Source organism: Amborella trichopoda, chromosome 10, assembly GCF_054954075.1.
Source record: "Amborella trichopoda isolate Santa Cruz 75 chromosome 10, AtrichopodaSantaCruz75HAP2 v2.0, whole genome shotgun sequence".
Taxonomy (NCBI): domain Eukaryota; kingdom Viridiplantae; phylum Streptophyta; class Magnoliopsida; order Amborellales; family Amborellaceae; genus Amborella; species Amborella trichopoda.
In genome coordinates this window covers 36858784-36878659 of record NC_142345.1, presented here as the reverse complement: position 1 = coordinate 36878659, position 19876 = coordinate 36858784, and the positions used below count along the sequence as shown (strand labels likewise).

The following is a 19876-nucleotide window of genomic DNA, read 5'->3' as shown; positions in this document are numbered from 1 at the left end:
ATTTATATAAAATATCATTGATATATTACATATTAATTATTATTGTAATATAATTTATATATTAAGTATATAATTTATATGCAAATAAAATCCTACGATCAACTCGAACAATCAATTCAATGGTACTAGTTGAGGGACTGGCTTGCAGAGAGTTCTCTATCCGGTTGGGACTGAAATCTTTCTATAATATATGGAAAATTGTTTCATGCGGGGCTGGACCGCATTTCTACCTATGCGGTCCTGAAATGTAAAGCGTCAATCTTAGAGATGGATGCAAGTACATGTTCCATCTAAAAACAATGGAAACTAACCATTTCAATATTTTCTTAATAAAATTATTATTTCTAGGTTTTAAATTTTGTTTATTTTTCATTCTCATGTTAGAGATTACATGTTCTTAAAAATTAAGTCCAAAAATCCATCCCAAAAAAATATTTTTAAGAGGCCCTGCATTTCTACATGTGCAGGCTTGGCGCACATTCTAACCACATCCATAATATATTATATTGTAAATAGTGAATAGTGAATGGTGAATAATAGATCCACATGTGAAAACAAATACACAAGGAATGTTTCATACCCCAAAAGGCGTGGTTTTATTTTACAATGAATTAGACCATGGTAAAAGTTTTTACCATGGTATTTTATTTGCATATACATTTGCACAAACCAAACGTATGAAACACGATTTACGTATGTAAATATAGCTCGTGGAATATTAACCAAACGTACTCAAATAGAATCTTTGGAATGTAAGATATCTATACATAAGGATACAATGGAAAGGAATGAGAAAAAAAAACAAGGATTTCATCTTAGTTAAGAAATAATATAGAAGTTTGGAATCAAAGAGAAAAGTTAATCAATGTAAAATTAAATGTAGGTTAATAATATAAAAATTACAACGGGATATCAATAGATTTACATCTTCAAGGTAATCCAGACAGTGGACAAGCATATTCCATATTTTTTATCAGGTGCTATCCAAACAACAGACACCCGTATCCCAGGGACAAACCAATTCCAGGATAACCCAATTCCAGGAGAAACCTATTCCCTGGACAGGCTTATCCAGATACCCAAAAAGGCCCTAATCCTCTTTCGAAAATGTATGGAAAGTAGGATTCCTATTTATATTATTAGAAAGTATACACTAATATAAGGAGATAACAATCAACCTTAGCTAGTGGATGTGTGAAGCTACCGAAGATGTCCCATTAACTACGTTTGAAATCCACAACAAAATTTCTTCGATCTTTGTGACACATCCTTCCAAAAGTAAATGGTCTTATAGTATATTATCCTATATGACTAAGGAAGAAAAAATAAGACATTTTTTTTAAAAAAATTAAATTGTGTAAAGTAAATTTAAATTTAAATACATTATATTCCATTTTGTTCAAATAATATTTCTTATCATTTAATTTCTCTGACCAATTATTGTGCAAAGCATATGCCATGCAAAAATGTTATTTAACAAGGAAAGGTATTTGTTGATTCGGTGGACCAAATTGTACATATAGAATTGAAGCACGATTTGAGGGGATTAGTTAGAGCTCAATTCTCTATAATCATATTTATTCATTAAACAATTTAGAACTCAAAGCCTCTCCAAATCATTTCCTGCCAATAATGGATGATTAATCCAAGGTTTAAAGAGCTTAAAATCAGAATTTTCCTTAAAATTGATCGCAAGATGAATCAAAGATAATGTAAAAAATTTGTGTCAAAAAATTCTTGAAACTAGGTGTTTTGCTTATGGGACTAACTTTTGATCCTACAGGAGCACCATATATGCACCCTAGGGAAGAACGATCTCACCACCCACTTGTAAATCCAGGTATTGTGGCTTACATCAACTTGCTAGCACTGTGTTAAGCAATGGGGTAAAGGAAATTGGCCTGTTCGTGGTTTCGAACTGGCCTGTTTCAGTATCGTGGTTTTGAAGAATTCGATTACAAGGTCGGGGAGTCCTCGGTTCTTGTTACACTGAGAGCTTTCCAAAACCAAATGAAGGTGTTCTTATGGAAGATTAGGGGGCTAGGTAGTGAAAGGAGGGAATTTGGGCAGGCATGATATGGAAACAAAAACTGAACATTGTGCTTCTCCCCAAGAAACAAAGCTTCAATTCCTTTATGTGTCTCTTATTAGGTCTATTTGGGACAGAAGGGCCGTGGATTTTCAAATGGCACCCTCTGTTGGACTTTTAGGAGGTCTTTTGTTAATATGGATTCAAAATTCTATTAGGGGATCGAATTTTGAAGTGGATTCTATATTTTGCCAGTATTTTTGAGTGGCAGTGGGTTAATGGTGCCTTGCATGCATATATACACCTAATGGGCCAAATGAGAAAGAAATCTTCTTAGACAAATTATCTCAAATTCTAGATATTGTTAATAGTACATGACATTGCAGGGAGATTATAACTTAATTTGATGGTTGATTAATGCACATGGTGGAATCACACCTGAAATGATAAAACTTAATGATTTTACATAGAATCATAACCCATTAGACCTTCCAATTGCGAGCATAATGTACACTAAATGGATAAAGGAACGGGACAAAAGCAAAAACATATTTTCATACTATTGCTAATCGCTAATTTGAGAAGAAGAGCATTCAAGGATGGCTGAGAGTAGGAATTAATAATGAAAACACCAAGGAATATGAGATGACTGACTTTGCTTTTTTAAAGAAAGCTTTTGAAACCAAATCCAGGGGAAAAATTTCAATAAGAGTTCAGTTTAAGAAACTGATAGAGAGACAGTCACATAACCTTCAAGCACCTATCACCCTAAAGGAGATTAAAGACTTCTATTTTATCCTTATCAAGGGATAAAGAGCCATGACCTTATGGATATTCCATAGCCTTCTTCCACTTTTATTAGCATATTCTTGAAAGAGCCATGATTGCTTTATTTCATAAATTTCATCAAAGGGATATGCTAAAAAAGCAATAAACTCATTTTTCATGCCCCTAATTCCTGAAAGAAAATCTCTGCATGACATAGACCCGTAAGTCTATTAACAAGCCTCAATAAAATTATTGCCAAACTACTTATCAGCTAACAATAATTTGTGCTTCAAGTGGTAATCTTGGGACCCAATCAACTTTAGCCAAGGATCGACAAATTATGGACGATAATTTGATGGAACAAGAACGTATTCATTCTAGAACAAAAAATAGCAGAGCATCGGTCATTTGTAAGCTCGATTTTGAAAAATCTTATGATCGAGTAGAGCAGGACTATCTCTTGGATATCATAAGGCGTATAGGTTTTAGGGAGAGTGGATAAATTGGATAAATGGTTGTTTTACTTCCGTTGATTTTTCGATGTTCATAGAAGGAAAAAACAATTCACTATTTTAAAGAATTCAAGGGTATCCATCAAGGTGATCCAATTTCTTTTTCTATTCACTTTAGTTATTTAGTCATTTAGCCTCATGATCCATTTGGTTAAAGCGGAGGGACTTTTAAGTGGTTTCCAAACATCTAGAGAAGGTCTAATCATATAGCATGTACAATACGCAAATGATATTTTTGTTTTCTACCATGCTTCCTTAGTTGAAATTAAATATAAAATGCCATAAGGTTACTTTAAGCTAAAAGACTAACATGCAGAAAATAAAACTAATAGGAATCTATTGCAAAAGATGGGGAGATTTGACAATTATGCATAGTGGTTCAGTTGTGAAATAGATCTCCTCCCATCTAAGTATTTGGGTATGCCGCTATTGGATGGGAGATCTACAAGAGTCATTTTGGACCCAACAATTGAGAGCTTCCAGACAAAGTGAGACTCTTGGAAAACCATATCCTTAAATTTTAGAGTGAGAATTAAACTTGTTTTCTATGGTTAGAGCTCCTACTGTAGTATTATGTCTTCTTTAAAGGTCATCCTGTATTATGTCTTCTTTAAAGGTCATCCTTATATGACGGAGTAAAAAAAGACATAATACTCATCCTTCTTATGATTACATAGTTGTCCCTTTTGGGGTTCACGGGAAGGGATTTCCAAAAAGGAGATGGGTCTCTAAGAGAGAGAGACATAGCCTCATAAAGAGGCAGTTTTTCCATATGGATTTTGCATTGGTTAAATTTTTAGTTATAGGTAGAAAAAATTTAGTTGCTCTCGAGGTTATTTTTTTAATAGCTGTATGGAGAGAAATAAGATTTTCATTGTGATAGTAGATTTCTACTTACCGAGATCGTGGACATAGTCCTACAGGGTGAACCATGTATATCGTGTATCATTGTGGTGTAGTTTTGGTTTTGATTTTGTTTTATTTATTGCACTCGATTTATAGTTGCATTTATCTATTTTGTATTTAGCCAACTATGTCACAATATTGAATAGGATCGTCGTATTTGAGGTTCTTAATTTCACAAGCTTGGGGTTCTCAAGAACCAATGTCATGGATGTGGTCCAAAGGCCTAATATTATCAGACAGTTTGGAGAGAGAAAATGTACAAAAGAAAGTTTTTCATGAATTAGAAATAGGGCTTGGGGGTCATTAGTAATGTTACATCTCAAGTTCGATTATTTATTTATTTATTTATTTTTTTTACAATATTACGAAATTTTCTTGCTTAAGTCCTACCAGGTAAAAGGGGAGAGATTGCCCGCACAAAGTTTATCGGATTTCAAGTTTCTTTTATTTCTTTTTTTTTTTTTTGACTTGCGATAAGAATTTTGGACCTTGGGCGTGAATAAAATTTTGGACCTTGGGCGTGAAAGGCGTGACGGATTATCCTCTCTTAGAAACCCGAAATATAGCCCGCCCTGCTGTAACTAGGGACCACGAACATGGGATCTAATGTAACTAGGGACCACACACATGGGATTTAAAAGAATGATAGATTTAATACAGGACGAGTTATCGCAGTCCAAATTTTAATCTTCACGAACATGGATGCTTTTGAATAGTCACTCCTGTACTCAATTATGCTCCTCCTTTGGTGGCAAATAATAAGTTCCAACGATAATGTTTCAAGTGCGGGTGAGGCTTGCATAAGGTTGTAACGTTAAATAAAGGAAAAAGTTTATATAAGGGTGAGGCCATAGTTAGCAAGTCGAGGACCGTCAATAAATCGTTTTTATTTTAAAAGATTTGATAAAAAAATCGGATAAAAAATACGGATCGGCAAAAATACTTCATATAAAGATATTGCTAATATATCAGATTAGGCTAAAAAAATTGGAGTAGAAAAACCAAATAAATTTATAATATTAGAAATTTTGAAATTCTTAAAAATAAAAATTATGTCAAAGCCATCAATTATTTTTTCATCTGTAAAAATTTTATCAGACTTATATAATTAAGTCAATTAATTTACATGCCTCTTACTCTCATCCAATCATCCAATATTAAATACATAATTAACTAGTATATACAAAAAAAAAATGTATCATATAAATCTATCCGTTAAATACTTTAAGAAACATCACACCTACTTATTACATACAAAAACAAATATACTACGTAAATTTATTCAGTAAAATACTTTAACTATGGTATGGTGATAAATATACTATATAAATTTATTCAGTAAATACTTAAACATCACACCTACTTAGGAAGTACGATTTTTGTTTTCTCATTACAATGATTTAACTATGGTATGGTGACTACGTTCACTCTATAAAGTTTTATAAATTTATTTAATGGAAAAGAGGCTAGTAGAAATTTGAGTTTCACATCTGTGTATATGGCTCAGAGAGAAAAGGAGGAAAGAAGATACGAAAATAGGGCTGGGCTCATAGCCATTAGGGTTTATAGAGAGAAGAAGGAAGAAAAAAGAGGTCATGAGCTTCACAAACCCTAATGGAATAGGTCCTAACTGATTTTTAGAGAGAAAAAAAAGAAGAACCCTAATGGAAGAGGCTCTAACTTATTTTTAGAGAGAGAAAAGAGAGATGGGATGCTGATTTGGGATAGTTTCAAGAGGACTTTTCTCTCTGATTTGGAATAGTTTGAAGAGGGTTTTTTCATTTTCTGAGAAAACAAGAAGTGAGCTGAAAGATTAAGTTTGGGGAACTAATCTTATATGTACAATTACTGGCTCCTGTAAGTTTACAGTTTACATAATCCAAAACAAAATATCACACTCTGCTTCTCATTCATCAGTAAAAGACTATGTTTTGAGCTCTAATTTGTGCCATAAACAGAATTTTCATAAAAACAATTGTAACAAATAATCACATAAATCTGCATGTATATGATTTCTTTACACAATAAAATGATTTGTTATAAACAGAATTTCATTTACACAATGATTTTTCATAATAACAACTGAAATATGCATCTATTTGTTTAAGTTTTTTTAAAAAAATCATACCATCAATCTGCAACTGTGGCTTTGAAGAGCACAGTGGGGATAAAAGTTTCTATTTTAGGTTTTTTTTTGAAATAATATTTTTTTTAAAAGCATGAAAGTAGCAATAGCTGCAATACCTAAAACAGGAAAAAAAAAATATCTTTCAAAAAAAATATAGGAAAAAAAGGATACACTTTTTTTGCCTGATTTAAATCATATTACGAAAAAAGCGTGTTTTAAACAGTTTTATGAAAACTGCGCGATTTCTTGCCGACCTTTTAAAAAAGTCGCCATTTAAAACTGTTTTCATAAAAACACAAAATTTTTGAAAAAAGCGCTGATTAAACAGCGATTTGCTAACTATGGGTGAGGCCCTAAACAATCACATTAAGGCGCACTTCAAAAATTCACTAGAAGAAGTTGTTTTGATCCAAAAAAATCCTATGATCGATTATCTTGACCTCAAGATGTATGAACATGAGAAAAATTGGATTTCACGTTTTGAAAATATTGCATCTTATAATACATTTTCAAGACCGTCAATTTTCAAGATTATCAAGTGCTCATAAATTTGGAAAAGCTACACCTACTTTTTGTTCTTCAAATTTTATAATTAGAGATGAAAATAATTTTTTAAAAATAAACTTTTAGTCTATCAATAAGATTCCAAGTATTAAAATAACATCTTTCAACACCATTTCAAGGTGCCCATTTCTTAATTGTTCAGGGCCTTAGTCTTATACAAACCACACCTTTCAAGTGAGGAGCACCTCTACTTATAAGATGTAATTTTGATGTCAAAATTTTTTAGGATGGCCTTGTAACTATTTTTCGTCTCCAATTATAAAAAATTTAAACTCAGAAAATGGTTCCAATCAAGCAAATTATGAATAGGAAATCTTAAAAAAATAAATTAAAATGACACATGAAAATCTTAAAAATAGATGGTATAAATAATATATTGTAAGGTGTACTATTTTTGGAACTTGAAATCTTTTTTTTTTGTTTTTTCCTTTTCTTATTCATTCATCTTACATCTCAAATATCATATCAAGATGATCAATTAAATGATCTTCTAACCTAAATATTAATAAAACAAAACAAAACATGAAAGTCTCAAGGGCTGAAGTCTTTGGACCAAGTTTCAACCACTCTCACCAAACACAGTATCCACCTTTTTCTCTCTCTAGAAAAGGAAAAAGACCATGGATATTGAACCTGTGACTTTTCTCTCTCTAGGAAACAGCTCGAAAAAGACCACGGACATAGGATCTATGACTTTTCTCTCTCTGGGAAAGAACTTTCCAACCTCTCTCTCAAGAGGAAATTAATAGGAAAAAGACCATGGACATAGAACCTATGACTTTTCTCTGTCTAGGAAAAGACCATGGACGTAGAACCTATGACTTTCTCTCTCTAGGAAACAGCTCTCCAAGCCTCTCTCATAATAGGAAAATAACAGGACAAGCACCCTGGACATAAAACCTATGATCTTTCTCTCTCTAGGAAACAGCTCTCCAAGCCTCTCTCTCTCAATAGGAAAATCAAAAGCACAAGTTAGAAAAGCTCCAACATTTTCTCACTCACTCTTGAAATAATGTTTGCATAGAAATTACAATAAATAAAGACTTTTTCCATTAATGAAACCTCTTATATTTTCTCTCTCTAGAGCCCATTTCTTGAGTTTCTCTCTCTAAAAAACAGTTAGAATCAGGTCCTGCCTACATGGCGACAGTCGCTGCACTCAAACCACAATCCAACAAAACGCATAAAAGAAAATAATAATAATAATAATAATAAACACAAATAATAAATGAATAAATAACAATAAAAACTAAAAGTAGCGAACCTCGTCCTTCGTCTCGTGCTCCACTCCTCTCCTTTTCCTTTTCACTTTTCATGTTTCCAATTACTATACCCGTCGCCGGAATCCTCTTGAATGTCGTGCTGTAAACCACCGGAAAATGCTATTTTCTCTATCATCAAAGTTTTCCGGCGAATTCCGGCCATATTTGCAGAGAAAACCATGTTCCACAAGTATTTCCGGCAAAATTTGCAGAGTCTAAAGAGTCTGTACTATTCGGTTCCAGGAAAGAGTTGGAGAGAAAGCATTCATGGCCGTCTCATGAATTTTTCCGGTGAAATTTGCAGAGAGAAGCTGCAATGTCGCTGTTTCACTGGCGAACTTCAGGGGACATTTGCCGGATAATGGGGTTTTCTTGATTTTTGGTATCGTGTTACCATCTCGAGAAGTAACCGATTCCATGTATCTACAGGACCCGGCAAACACCAATGGACGCAGTCGTTTTGCACTCTCTCTCTCTTCTCTCCGCCATTAATGAATGGAAAAGGATTCATATAAGGACCAGGGTGGCCATCAGGCCTCATCAGAGCAAGCTTTGTAACGTCTAAAACCAGTAATCTCTTTCCAAATTCCGGCCATTTTTTCTTCACTGATTCAGCCTCTTCAACCTGAATCTCTCTCATCTCCTTATCCATGCCCTCTAAAGCTCTCTCTCTCTCCTCAAATGGCGCCTTTCTAGGACAGGCCCCGGCTTTATCCCACTCCCCTTCGAAATGCGCAGGCGAAAATGTCCTCAAAACTGTGAGCCCCTTAAAGCTTTCTCTCTCTGCAATCCCCTTTAGAGCCGCCATGAGAGCTTTTCTGTAAACTCCATAAAATCCCACCTCTGTTAAGTTGAGATCAGGGCAATAATGGCACCCCAAAAGCTCATCTCTCTCTGTGTATAGAGCAGGGTGAAGAAACCAGTGACCAGCTGAAATCACCACCATATCCATCTGGTCCAATTCCTTCAACCATTTTTCATCAACCTTGTGTAGATAGAGCTTATTGTAGTTGAAGGCGCTCGATTTCTCGTCACCATGAACAAGAAATGGAGACCAATAGACAGAGACGGTGAGGTTATGGGAATTGAAGCGCCATCTCCTGAATTTCTTTTCTGTGTCACTGTATAGAAGCTGTGGTGATGGAGAAAAAGACGAGAGGAGACACAGGAGAGATTCGAGTTGGTTTCTGGACATCGAATCTCCAACGAAAGCGAGGTTTTTGTTCTGAAATAGAGAGAGAAAGCCAGAGGGATTGAATTTGGGGAGAGAGCAGCCATCAGAGGGAAGCCATTTCCAATGGAGATAGCCTGTATCAGGACGGCCATTGGCCATACAGTTCTGGTTTTCTTTAATGGTGGAGCAGGTGGTTCCATTGTAGAGAGGGGGAGAGGGGTCAGCTACCCATTTTCCATCGAAGATATCACATGATGGCGTCTCTGCCTCTGCAAACATGAGATTTTCAGAAACTAGAGAGAGAATGTAGAGAGAGAAGCTAGAGAGAGAAAGTGACGTACCTTTTGTGGGGTGTGGTGAAATGGGTATTTGTACAGAAGAGATGGCGATTTTGGCGTCTGAAAGCAAAGAGTGTGTCAGATTCAGGCGACACTTGGCCGGAAGACACGTAGAAATACATTGAGAATGTAGAGAGAGAAACAGATTGAGAATGTAGAGAGAGAAAGTGACTAACCTTCTTTGATGGGGTCAGGTGAAACTGGTTTTTGAATTGCAGGGAGGTGGATTTCGGAGTCTGCATCAAATTACTGATCCATATTCAGAACGGATTTATACGGAAAACACCTCGGAAAATTGACAGAGAGAGAGAGAGAGAGAGAGAGAGAGAGAAGTTCTTACCTTCTTTGATGGGGTATGGTGAAATGGGTTTGTGGGAGCGGGGGAGGTGGATTTTGGGGTTGGGGAAAGGGTGGCGGAATTGGTTTGTGGGAGGAGAGAGAGAGAAACGGAGTAAGAGAGCGAGGGGGAGGAGAGCGTAGAGGGCACAAAGCAGGGCCTTCCTGTGAGGTTGGGGCAACAAGTTAGAGAGAGAAAGTGAAACCGCGCTTTTCATCTCCTCCAAGATGGTGGGGGCTCGGTGGAGTTGAAGAGAGAGGGGGAGAAAGAGTTGCAGAGAGAGAGAGGGAGTTGCAGAGAGAGGGGGAGAGAGTTGGAGAGAGAGAGAGAGAGGTGGAAGTTAGAGAGAGAGTAGGGGAGAGGACCACCAATGAAAGGAGGAGGGTTTGCTTAGGTGCTTGATCCGAAATATGCGCATATTTTGGGAATAAAGTATACCATTGATAAAACTGATGTTAATTTAATCTTAATCGCATATGTCTACTCCAGTTTAGAGACAAAACAAAAAGTTTAAAATATCGAAAAAAAAATAAAAAAAATAAAGCATGGAAAAAAGCGCGTTAAATTTACCAAACCATACATTAAGCATAAAGTCTTGGATGAAGTTTCTGGGCAAAAGGAAAGGTGAATCACCAAACCATAAGGCCTAGACTTTATTAAAATTAAAATAAAAAGTACTTTGGGCAATAGAAATTTCGGCAATAATAAAAATGTACATGATGGCTCTAAAATCAATTTCGAATACTGATGAAAAATTTTGAAATTAAAAAATGGTATATAGATTTTGCGGATCTATAAATGCTTATTTTTAGAATGAAATGGACGCTCTAGATAATTTATTATAGTCTACGGAGCTTGAAATCCAAAATTTTCACAATTCTTGAATTGCAATTTTCAATGAGTTATCAGGTGAAGTTTTGCTTATTTTAATAGGGTTGCTGCTCTATCAAACCATTTTTCTAAACTATTTGGCCATCTAGCCTACAACTACATATGAGCCAAACGGCTCAGATTCAATCTGGGCTGATCTGACAGACACGACTTCATTTTGTATTTTAATTTTAATTTTTTTCTGTAAATCTAAATCACATACAATTTTAGACATCCATTCTTTTTATCAAGGCGCATTTAATAAAAATATTTAAAAAATAATTCGTAAAATATAAATAGACTAAAATACCCTTGAAATGTTTTAGGGGTATTTTGGTCAATTTATTTACAAAAAATATATTTTTTGATATTTTTATTGGATTATCTCATTTGTATAGAACACTCGTCCATATTTTCAAGTGATTAGATTTATAAAAAAAATTAAAATTAAAATACGAAATGAGGTCGTGTCCGTTAGATCGGCCCAGATTGAATCTGGATCATTTGGCTCATATGTAGCTGTAGGTTAGTGGGCATACGCCACTATTTCCCTTTTATCATAATAAAATACCTAAATTAACTTGTGATGTAATGCCTTTTGGTAGTTAGGAGATGCAACTTGATTCAAGTGGAAGGCAGGCTTTAAAAAGAAAGAGGGAAACTGTAAAGGATATAGATGGAAGTAGTGAGAAGAGATACAAAGACTTATAATCTTATTGAGAGTATGACATTTGATAGTCCATCATTCATTTAACCAACTCAAAATAGTTGGGACAAGGCTTTGATGTAGTTCCCTAATTTTAAAAAATTGCAGCTAAATATATTTTCTTGGTCTCTTTCAGCCAGACCATTAAACTAATTTTCTTGGATCTCTGTAATAATTGTAATGTGAGAGAATACAAAACTTGCAATTGTGGTTGAGTACGTATACAATATTGTTTGAAATTACCTTTTAAATTCTATTAATCGAGCAATTATATAAAAGAAGCTCAAGCTCAAAGCTTGCGATGTGTTTTTATTCAAATTTTAATTTAGGAAAGTACTTTGATACCGTTGCGGCTCCATCAAAATAAGTAAAGCCTCACCTCAAAACATATCAAAAATTGCAGTTTTGTCGTTAAAAAACCTTGAAATAAACCATCTTGGTTGACTATTATAGTGGTGAGAAAAAAAGTAGGATTTCAAATCTAAAATAATGCATATTGCAATATATAATTTAGACTATCAATTTTACCCTCAAAATAAGGGTTTTCAGATCTGAAATATTTGTATTGTTTTCTAAGCTTCAAAATTCATAATCAATATTAAAATGGATGAAGTTTTTATAAGGTCTAAGCTTTATGAAAACAAAATAAAGACTCACCTTAAATCCTCGTCCGGAAATCAGTTTTGGCAATGGAAATCTCCATAATGCATCTAACATCAATTTCCAATACCAAAAATACGATTTGAAACTTAAAAAATGGTATAGATCTTGCAAACCTGTTAATAATTATTTTTAGGGTATAATGGATGCTTCAGCTGCTTTGTTGCAATATACATTATTTTTACAACTTGAAATCCCAAATTTTTTTCACAGCCATAATGTTCAAGCAGAGATGATCGATTTAAAGGTTTTTCAAAGCTTGAAATGTAATTTTTGAAGAATTATGAGGTGATGCGTTATTTATTTTGATAGAGTTGTAGTTCTATCAAAATAAATAATGCCTTACCTCATAACTCTTCAAAAATTCTATTTCAAGTGTTGGAAAACCTTAAAATCGATCATCTCAGCTTGAACATTGTGGTTGTGAAAAACAAATTAGAATTTCAAGTTCTAAAAATAGTGTATATTACAACAAAATATTTAGATCATCCATTATACCTTAAAAATAAGTATTAACAGATCCGCAAGATCAGTACCATTTTTTTAGTTTCGAATTATATTTTCGATGTTGGACATTGATTTTAGAGTCATCATAAAGATTTCCAATGCACAAAGTGCTTTTCAATGAGGATTTAAATTGATACTTTATTTGGTTTTCCTAAATGCTAAATGCTAGGCCCTTCGTAAACTTCTCCTTTTTCCTGGTAGAATTGAGTTTAGAGCCATAATCCAGATTTCAAATACCCAAAAGTGCTTTATGTGAGAGCTTTATTTTGTGCTTTATGTGAGAGGTTTATTTTATTTTTATAGAACATAGGCGCCTTATGGAACGGTATCTAAATGTATTCATACTTTCATGGTCCTCACATGGTCCTTAGGAGGAATTCCCTATGCATCTTGGTAAAAGCAGCTTGAGTTGTTTTTCTCCGTAAAAGATTCTATTCATTTGGGGGTGGTGCCAAACAAAGAAAATTCAATTCAATTTAAATATGGAAGAAGTTTATATAGAACCGAGGCTTTAAACAATTAAATTAAAATGTACTTCAAAATTTTCATTAGAAGAGGTTGTTTAGGTGTTTAATATTTTCAAATTGATCATTTCAACATCAAGATGTATAGGCATAAGAAAAAAAAGAATGGATTTCAAGTTTTGGAAATACTGCATCTATTAATACATTTTTTAACACTTATTTTTCAAAATTTTCAAGTTTTCATAGTTTTATTCGATCTACACTATTTTTTAAGCTTTAAATTTATAATTAAAAATAGAAACATATTTTAAAGCTATCACAAAGATTTTTAGTAACCAAATTTTTCAACACTGTTTGAAGGTGTTTGAAGGTACGCTCTACTTTGATTGTTTACAGCCTCGGCTCTGTACAACCTGCGCCCACTTCAAAATTGTGCCATGTGTAAGCCGCACCCAATTTAATTATTTTATTATTCAAAATGAAGATTAAGACTTCACCGAAACTTTCGAATCTTGACGATATTCAATTGACAATAATGAAATTAAGATTTCCGAAATTTCGCCTCAAATCTGCCAAAACTTTGACGGCCGAGGGCGATGATGGTGCTTCCTACCAAATCCCTACCGTCCCTTTTGCTTCCCTTCAATCACTCTCTCCCCATGACGTGAACGTCAGGCAATGTCCTTTTTCCTTTTTTTTATTATTTTGTTATTGACTATTTTAAGGTCAGGGTGAAGGGTGGTCTTCATCCTTCTCATTATGACTTTTAAAGTATTTCTATGTGGTCCCGATGCACAACTTAGCCGCCTATGGGGCCGACCTTTATAGGGTTCAAATCATCCAATTAAGTGGGTGTGGATTGTTTAAGGTTGCCACACCTCTAAAATTTATTTTTGATAAAAATTCTTAAAATTGCCTTATCATCTATTTTTATATCTAATTATAAAATTTTAAATTTCAAAATAGTTTAAATCAAGTAGATCTATAAACACATGAAAATTTTGAAAATGAACGGTCTATACAATGTCTTGCAAGATGTAATAGTTTTGGGGATTCAAAATCTTTTTTTTTTTTTATGCATTCATATATCTCGATATCAAGATGATCAATTAAAGGGTTTTTCAACACCAAAACAACATTTTTCTTCAGATTTTTTAGGTGCACATTAATTCTATATTTTAAAATTGAGACCTTATATAATTTTTTGTCAATTAAGTATTTTTAAGCCCAGAAGATTTTATATAAAGTTGCAACCTTAACTAAAATAGACGGTAATTACTTCTATAAATAAAGTTGTGACTTTATATAAATCACAACCTTTATTTTAATTAAATGGTATAGTTTTAAACTTTTACATCATCAAAATTTAGCACTCTTTGATACCAAATCTACACCGCATCTAGCTATTTAGGTAGGTATACATTTTGGGAAGGGGTTTAGGTGCATTTCGGACATACGTGAGCAGCAAGTCACCTTTCCAAAAAGGATTTTAGATCTAAAACTCTTATATTTGCTGGAAAATTGTTTCATGAGTAAGCAGGCACATGAGACTGCGGACTTATGAACGTCCATCCTAAAGAAAACCGTTCCTACGTTGTATTGTCCATAAATAACATATGGACGGTGCATAAAAATATATTAAAAAATTATATTTTTAATTTTAAAAGTTTTTTTTTTTTCATACTCATGATCATCTAGGCGTAAATGATGAATAAAAATAAAAATCTAAAATGAATTTTAGGATGTGTTTGAGGTCCTATAATCTTTAAAAGCTAAGGGAAATGCATTAATTCTGGACTCACCAAAGACTTTTCCTTAATTGTGGATGTGTACCTCACAGTGTTTTAAAAAACGCCGAGTCGAACCGGACTCGCCTGATTCGACTCGAAAATCGTAAAAAGTGGATCGTATCGGCTAAAAAATCGAAAATCGTCCGGTTCTAGAGAGAATCGGATGATTCTGTGTAGTGACTCGCCGATTCACTGTACGGAATCGGCGAGTCTGAACAGTGAATAAGCGAGTCCCGTACGGATTTTATTTTTATTTTTATTTATTTTTTTATTTTTTTATTTTTTTTATTTTTTGTAATCCATGAGAGATTTTTTTGTAATACTTGATCGATTTTTTTCTAATCCATGATCGAATTGTTTTTGTTTTTTTGTAATCCATGATCAAATTTTTTGTTTTTTTGTAACCCATGATAGAATTTTTTGTAATCCATGATCGAATTTTTTGTAATCCATGATCGAAATGTTTGTTTTTTTTTCTTGTAACATGATCGAATTTTTTGTTTTTTTTTCTTTTTTTGTAACCCATGATTGAATTTTTTGTAATCCATGATCGAATGTTTTGTAATACATGATCGAAATGTTTGTTTTTTTTTTGTAATCCATGATCGAAATGTTTGTTTTTTTTTTTCTAATTCATGATTGAATTTTTTGTTTTTTGCTTTTTTTGTAACCCATGATAGAGTTTTTTGTAATCCATGATTGAATTTTTTGTACTCCATGATCGAATTGTTTTTTTCTTTTTTTGTAATCCACGATTGAATTTTTTGTTTTTTTTTGCTTGTTTTTTTTTGTAATCCATGATCGAATTTTAAGTAATCCATAATCGAATTTTATGTAATCCATGATCGAATTTTTTGTAATCCATGATTGAATTTTTTGAAAATTTGTGATTTTTTTTTTTTATCCATGATCGAATTTTTTTTTGTAATCCATGATAGAATTTTTGGAAAATTTGTGATTTTTTTTTTTTAATCCATGATCGAATTTTTTTTTGTAATCCATGATAGAATTTTTTGAAAATTTGTGATTTTTTTTTTTAATCCATGATCGATTTTTTTGAAAATTTGTTTTTTTTTTTTTAATCCATATTATTCAAAGAGAAAATGAGAGAGATGATGATTCTGAGGCCACCCTATCCCAGCCATATTATTCACATATCAAGTCCCAACAGCAACAGTGTAGGGATGAACACGACAGTGCAGGTGAGCATGAAGGATGGACAATCTTCAGGGATTTTAGATTGGGAACACAACAAAACACTAACACTCAGGGATTTGGGAATAGTCAGAAGCCTGCTAATATCGATGATTCGTTTTTAGATCGAATCAATGAATTGTTAAACGAATTCAATCAATGGCACCAGCGTGACCAAGAAGAACAATAACGTCGTCTATCATTTTATTTTTAGATCATATGTTACTAATTTTATGCTTTATTGTAGTCCATGTATATTGATATACTTATTCCATGATAATTATATGTTTATCCTTTTGTGTGATGTAAATTAAATGCTGAATGGCGGTTCATGCAAGGAATGAACATATCAATATTCGTATATTCATTCAAAACATGAAAATTCTTAATGGAGTACCCTCATTTCTTATTGAATTCCTAAAAAACAATATTTATAATGATTTTTAATAATTTTTTCGAATTTTTTTTAAGCTTTATTCTGACCGATTCACCCGATTCCCGATCCGGATCGCCGATTCGCCGATCCGAATCGGTTTTTTTAAAACCCCATCCGGGTCACCGATCCGTGTTTTAAACCATTGGTACTTCATATATGATTGCAATTTTCTAGTAACCCTCTGGCCCACGGTGTTCCACCTTTTCCTCTACTCTGTCTTTGTGGGATCCATCACTTTGACACCACCCAAAAATGATGGACTACTTTATCATGGGATGACAATACGCACCCCTTTGTTCTTTAAATCCCCTTTGCTCATTGAAATTGAATACACAAGAATTAAAAACAAAAATTAAGGTCCACCGCTTCGGTGGATCTCTTCTTTCTCCAAAGGAAAATTGTTCCCATGTGTTTGGGGGATGCATTTTTACATTGTGTCCCCAGAAGTAAAAGGTATCAATTTTAAAGATGGATGTACATAGGTGGCCCATCTAAAAACACTTAGAAATTAACTGTTCAAATGTTTTATTCATAAAAATATTATTTTAATTTTTAAAATTTATTTATTTTTTCATATTCATGATCTACACATTAGAGAATGTCTTAAAAAATTGGATTGTCTTAAAAATTGGATCAAAAAATCCATCTCAAAAGAGGACTCATTTCTACATGGACTCACAGAAATTGGGTCGTAATCTAAATGAAAAAGAAACAAGACAATATCATCACCGACAGGCCCGCACTTGGTACATTCAAAAGTGGCCAAGTACTTGTCCTACATGAATGACTTATCGAAAGGAATGTATGGAGATTAGAAGGCCAATTTTCCCAATGGAGTTTTTTGTTTCTATTTGTTATTTCATTTTATTTATGGACACGTTTTTGTGCAGGTTAGCCCGTGCTTGTCCCTGCAATCTCCACCGTCTAATCTTCCGTGGGCTAGTAGGCTAACTCGTGCAAAACAATTTACCTCTATTTTTTTGGGTAATTCATTGGGGAAGACAAGGCCCTGCCTATTTTCAAATAGTTGAAGAGTTAGTTTTTTTTTAAAGTGTTAGTGGGGTGGTGTTAGTGGAAATGAAAGCCACAATGTGGTAACTACGGCGTAGGGGTGCTACCACCACAACCCTAGCCCCTTTCCCAAAAATCTATATCAGGAAATTTACCTTTATTCATTTAGTTTTTAGATGGACCACCTATTCATATCCATCGTTAAGATAAATGCTTTATACTTCACAGACCGTAAATGTAGAAATGCAATCCCCACTGCATGAAACATTTTGTTTTTGGGTTGATGCCGGTTGGTGCCCAAGACCATGGGAATGGCGTTATGCTACTTTTGTTTTTAGGCTACCAAGGATCGATATAGTCGGTAGGCAAACAAAACCCAATCCAGGTTTTAAAACACGGGCCTTTAACACTGGCAAAAGGGATGTCCATTAAATCTTCTCTTTGCGCAATTCTAACATTCTATCATCATCATCATTAAAGTCTTTCAGAACTAATTAGGATCGGTTATATGAATCCTAGTCTTTCATTCTGCTCTATTAAGGGCCATACCCTCATTAAGGCCGTAAGTCCCCATATCTTTTCTCATTACTTGCAATTATGTCCTTTTGGGTCTACCCATTGCTCTTTTTTATCTTTCCACTTGAACTAACTTGCACTTCTTAATAAGTGTTGTATTGGGTCTGCACCACACATCCCTAGCCCACCTAAGTCTACTATCTCTCATCTCGCTCATTAGTGTCACACCTAAATTTTTTCAAATGTATTCATTTCAAATTCTTTCCCTTATTGTCTTGTCACTCATCTATTTCAACATCCTCATCTCCGCTACAATCATTCTATAGGTATATTGTTTTTTGACCACCCAACATTCCACCCCATAGAGCAAAGCTGGTCTCATAACTGTCTTGCCCTTCAGCTTCACTGGTATGCAGCGATCACATAAAATTGTAGTTGCACATCTCCGTTTCGCCCACCTAACTCTAATTCTATGTTTGACATGTTTTCCAATCTCTACATTTTTCATCATTCTAGCATTTATGCTTACATACATTTTTGAAGGGTTCCCATAAGAAAATTGGGGCTCCATTATGTTTTTCTTAGTTTCTTTTTCCCTATGTTGTTTCAGGGCGCATATAGTAGTCTCCAACTAGAATACATTATACTTTTTTTTGAAATCGGTTACTATGAATCTCATTCACCCATGAACTATTACAAGGAGGTTCAAGAAGAAAATGATGTAACCACCAATGAAAGTTGGCACACACTACCCTTTGCTAAAGGGTCAGCTTCCATATTAGCCCCCCTAAAATAATGCGATAACTCAAAAGGACCACTATTTAAAATGAAAAAGATTTTGCCAAAAATGTTGCATAATCTCCAATGTGGCTTCATCTCTCTTTTTTCCCAAGCAATGATATTGCTTGAGTCACCTTCAATCATCTTTTGGCCCTTGAGATTCTTTAAAATCTTTAAACCTTCCAAAAGAGCTCTTGCCTCGGCGTCGTTCACTGTGGTATGTCCACATGGTCCCGAGTAGGTGAATTTGTAATTACCCATATGACCTAACCTACTGGGCCTGGTTTCCAATCGAGTTTCCATCAAAGTTGAGTTTTAAGCAATTTTTATGAGGAGGCATCCAAATAGCATCTCGAACCTATCTGCCATTATTAAGCTTAGCAACTTCTGATGGGTTCTAAAAAATCTGTGACTTTGATATAAACTTACAATCCTTATTTGTTGAAAACCATTCAGCTGTTGTTACTGAGGTGTTGGACTTCAAAACTTCAATCTCACATTGTGTCCTTTAAAAGGTTTTTCTATTCCTCTCTCTTTCCATATATTTCAAATAGTACTCACCCATAAAGCTATCCATAGCATAGTACCAATTTTCGGCAAACCGAGGTTTATCCATTGAGAGATGATCAACTTTGGGCTTTGTGCGACCAGCATATTTAGATTCAACAACTTTCTACACCAATCCCATAAGCTTAGAGTGAAAGACACCGTAAAAGAATATAATCCACGCTTTCATTATCCCTCAAACAAAGCCTACAAACATTAACAATTATGAAACCTCTCTTATGAAGGTTATCCACAGTAGGTAGCTTTATTTGAAAAGCTACCATAAAAATAACTAAACCTTCAGCGGCACTTGTAAATTCCAAATTCTTGCTAAACTATAATCAGTCGCTCTGTGAGTCTCCTCAAACAACAGTCAAC

The 19876-nt window shown here is 34.0% G+C and overlaps 1 protein-coding gene across 2 annotated transcripts; it reads right to left on the bottom strand.

The window, feature by feature from the left end:
• Window positions 1-7882: 7882 nt before the first annotated feature.
• Window positions 7883-10570, bottom strand: TBL27 (TRICHOME BIREFRINGENCE-LIKE 27). Of its 2 annotated transcripts, none has more exons than XM_006836645.4 (4): window positions 10022-10570; window positions 9858-9917; window positions 9685-9741; window positions 7883-9612 (listed from the first exon to the last, which is right to left on the bottom strand). In XM_006836645.4, the coding sequence occupies exons 1-4, from the start codon at window positions 10233-10235 to the stop codon at window positions 8510-8512; spliced, it is 1434 nt and encodes a 477-aa protein (XP_006836708.1). In that variant the 5' UTR covers window positions 10236-10570; the 3' UTR covers window positions 7883-8509. The 2 variants fall into 2 exon arrangements, with proteins under 2 accessions (XP_006836708.1, XP_088706040.1); XM_088849914.1 differs by having other exon boundaries at window positions 9858-9930; window positions 10022-10423.
• Window positions 10571-19876: the final 9306 nt, after the last annotated feature.